General features: G+C 35.0%; 1 protein-coding gene across 1 annotated transcript; it reads left to right on the top strand.

The window, feature by feature from the left end:
• The first annotated feature begins 403 nt into the window (after positions 1-403).
• LOC149784685 (uncharacterized) lies at positions 404-2,506 on the top strand. Its single transcript, XM_089932723.1, has one exon. It carries the CDS (start codon positions 613-615, stop codon positions 1,402-1,404), a length of 792 nt encoding a protein of 263 aa, XP_089788849.1. The 5' UTR covers positions 404-612; the 3' UTR covers positions 1,405-2,506.
• Positions 2,507-3,423: the final 917 nt, after the last annotated feature.

The raw sequence follows: 3,423 nt of genomic DNA, 5'->3' as shown, positions 1-3,423 counted from the left end.
AAAACGGGGGGGGGGGGGGGGGGGGGGGGGGAATCACCTGTGTTCAAAATTAATATTATTTTGAACAGAATATTCTGGTGACAATTGCATCTTTTCAAATGGTAAGCATTGCTGTATTTTATTTTTGTCAATCGCTCGAATTTGGTATGCGTTTTGCTTCAATATTGGAAACTAAAACCTTAGGTGCGCAGAAATGCCCGACAGCAGTGTACTTGTTGGTCTAGTGTATTGCGTGCTTAGATCATTACATTTTGACAAGTACAATATCCAGATACATTTTAGCTACAGTATATGAAATTAACAAAGATGTATGCCAACATTCTCTCCACTGTGCATGTTGTAAGTGCAAACACCTTTACCTTATACGGTTACACCTATCACTATCTCAGAAGTTTATAATAACTGTAAATAGCCCCAATGCGACTTAAACGAATTACATCCGTTCCGGCGATTACCTTCGTTCCAGTCTGTTTTAGTGATTCATTGACTACAACCAGCCTGCCCAATTTTGGCAATGAAAAATAAGAATGCGAACTACTTTGAAATTCAGATCAACTTTCAAACTGCAGAAAGTTTCAGGATCTGCTTTTCCTGCGACAATCCTACGTAACAATGGAACCGTCACATGTAAAATGTTCCGCGTCAGTTTCCACACTGTCCATGGTAGTTGCTCCGATGGATTCTGAAGAGCAACGGTTGTACATCAATTCGTCCATTGTAAATCAACAGTTGCCCGGAAACAGTGCAAATCAGACAGAAGGGAAAGTGATTAAATGTGAAGTGTGTTTTAAGGTGTTCAGTCAGAAAGTACACTTGAGAAGACATATGCGGATTCATACAGGTGAAAGACCATACAGATGTCAAGAATGTGGGAGTGATTTTACTGAAAGTGGCGCTTTGAGGAGACATTTTAGGATACATAGTGGAGAAAAACCATACAGATGTGAAATTTGTGGTCACGGATTTATTCATTCAGCAGGCTTAAAGACTCATTTGAGAAAGCACACTGGGAGTAAGCCATACAAATGTCAGATCTGTGGTAATACGTTTACTCAGCCAGGTAGCTTAAAAATCCACAACAGACAACACACTGGAGACAAACCATACAAATGCCAAGTTTGCGGACTAATGTTTTATCATAGCAGCAACTTAAGGCAGCATTTTAGAATGCACTCTGGAGTCAAATCATACGAATGTGAAATATGTATGAAGAAATTTTATGACAATGGAAGTCTAAAAATGCACAAGAGGGTTCACACTGGAGAGAAACCATACAAATGTGAAGTTTGCGGTCAGCTGTTCAGTCAGATGGGTAATATGAGAAGGCATACCAAACAACATAATTTGAACATCTCTAATAACAGACTCGAAGGAGTTGATAAGCCAGTTGAAACATTGCAGTAAGATTGATTGGACGTTGTATTAGACAGAATGGATTAATCATTTTAAAATCATGGTACCAGCTAGATGAGAATGATTGTCTAGTTTAAATCAGATTGTTAGATTTATGACCAATTTTGTGTCTTTGGTAATAATATTTTGTGTGATCAGTGTACAGGTAAATGTACTTTATATTTTGGACACGTGAAAACTCCAACAGACCACCACACACAAGTTTTTATTATTATAGAAATACTCTTTTTTTTTTTTTGGTGCACTTTCAAGCAGATTGGGGATAGGAATTACAAACCAACTTGCTGGACTGCACAGATAAGTCTAAATTTGGCTTCAGCAAGCTCAAGTTTCCAGTTTTCTGTGAGGCTTGGATCAGTAGAAATTTTATTGTTTACCTTATCAAGACAAATAATGCCAAGAATGTTTGACTTGTTTTTTTTGTCACAAGAATATGAACTCTCGTGTTAATCATTATAAATCATCATAAAATCTGCTGTTGTTTGTTTTCTGCAGATATTCTTTTCTTTTAGAATAATTATCATGTGTATTATTCCAAAGACAAATTTAAAAGATTTCCTTGCTTTTAAGTGGAAGGCTGCAATGAGTCCAATTCTTGCTTGACTGGTTGACAGAAAGTTGTTAATGCTTCCAGTTTTAATTTTGATAAAGAATGTAAATTAGTTTGAGATCTGTGCAACAAATAATCAAATGGGATGCTGCTTGGAAAATGAGAAGTTGGAGGAAAACATTAACTTGACGTACTCATAACTTCTTTTCTCACTGATTTAGGAGTAGTGTTGCTAGTTTTAATGTCATTGGCTTGTGAGTGAGTTTTGTCATTTAGTTGTATGAATTCAAGGTGACATGGATGTTTAAAACCAGAAATAAGGTTTCCAGATAAAGGTCCTGAATTTAAGGATTTTGAACTTATACATACTGTGGAGAAGTTTGTTTAAGAGAAAGGTGTTTCTAATATTCTGTTTTGTGTTTATAGATATAAAATCAACAAAGTGAATGGAATATTGTCATTTGTTTTTCTTGCAGTGTCTTTGCAAAAGTTATTGATCTGAAATGAATTAAACTAATTAAATAAATTATTATTCAAAAGAAAGTGTAATCTCTTCCTTGATTCCTTCTAAATGCTGTAAAAATTAAAGACTGTCCAGGCAAACATGGTAAAGACATCAAACATTGTTATAGCTATAAGCAATTAGAGTTGTTAATGTTCTCTATTGCCATGTACATGTACTGTAATTCTAAATATTTTACAATGAATGAGAAGTAGCAATGACATGTATATTTGTAACCTAAGAAAACATGCATAATGTTCTGAATTATTGCAGAGTAGGAGAATATCGTTATTTGACTCGTATTTATAGGCTTATGACTTTTGTCGTGGATGGAGTCCAGGAATGCAGCTTCAAAAATCCTTTAGAAAACTCTGGGTTCTGCCAGTTTCAACATTCTTATCCATGTTGGTCATGGTTTTGGATAAAGTGTTTTTTGTACGTTCATAACTTTGTAAATGTGGGGGAAAGGTTCAGATATGTAATGGAAAATGAGAATAATTGAACTGTAGAATCAGCAACCATTGCCCTTTTGTTTATTTCCCTCTGACCTCAAGCTAGGTAAGAATCAAAATCATTTGAAATTTAAAAGTTGCCTATTAAATGGTGTTTGTTTGTTTACATTTTAACTTACCTGGCCATAAGGCCATGTGTACTTATGATATTGCCCTGTATCATCATTTCAAGTATCATGGATAAGTCAAGAATTACTTTAGGCCATATTTATGATCCAGTTCTGATCAACTTTGACACATGAACTTCTGTCTTGAAGAACTCAAACAAATTAGATGCCAAATGAGAGCCATACGTAATTTTTTTTATTCAATCTTGCATCTAATTGGCTGAGTTAATTACCACCCTCGAGGTCATATTTTTATATGGTTTCGATTAGACATTTTGTATGATTAAGATATCTATTGAGTTCACCAATGTGAAAACCTCAGGAATGAAGTAATCGTGT

This window comes from Sinohyriopsis cumingii, chromosome 14 (assembly GCF_028554795.1).
Source record: "Sinohyriopsis cumingii isolate HCF-2022 chromosome 14, ASM2855479v2, whole genome shotgun sequence".
Lineage (NCBI taxonomy): Eukaryota > Metazoa > Mollusca > Bivalvia > Unionida > Unionidae > Sinohyriopsis > Sinohyriopsis cumingii.
This window is presented reverse-complemented; position numbering and strand designations above follow the sequence as displayed.

Bases quoted from the DNA above. Each gene is read 5' to 3' on its own strand.
- LOC149784685 (XM_089932723.1), top strand. From the start codon at position 613: ATGGAACCGTCACATGTAAAATGTTCCGCGTCAGTTTCCACACTGTCC.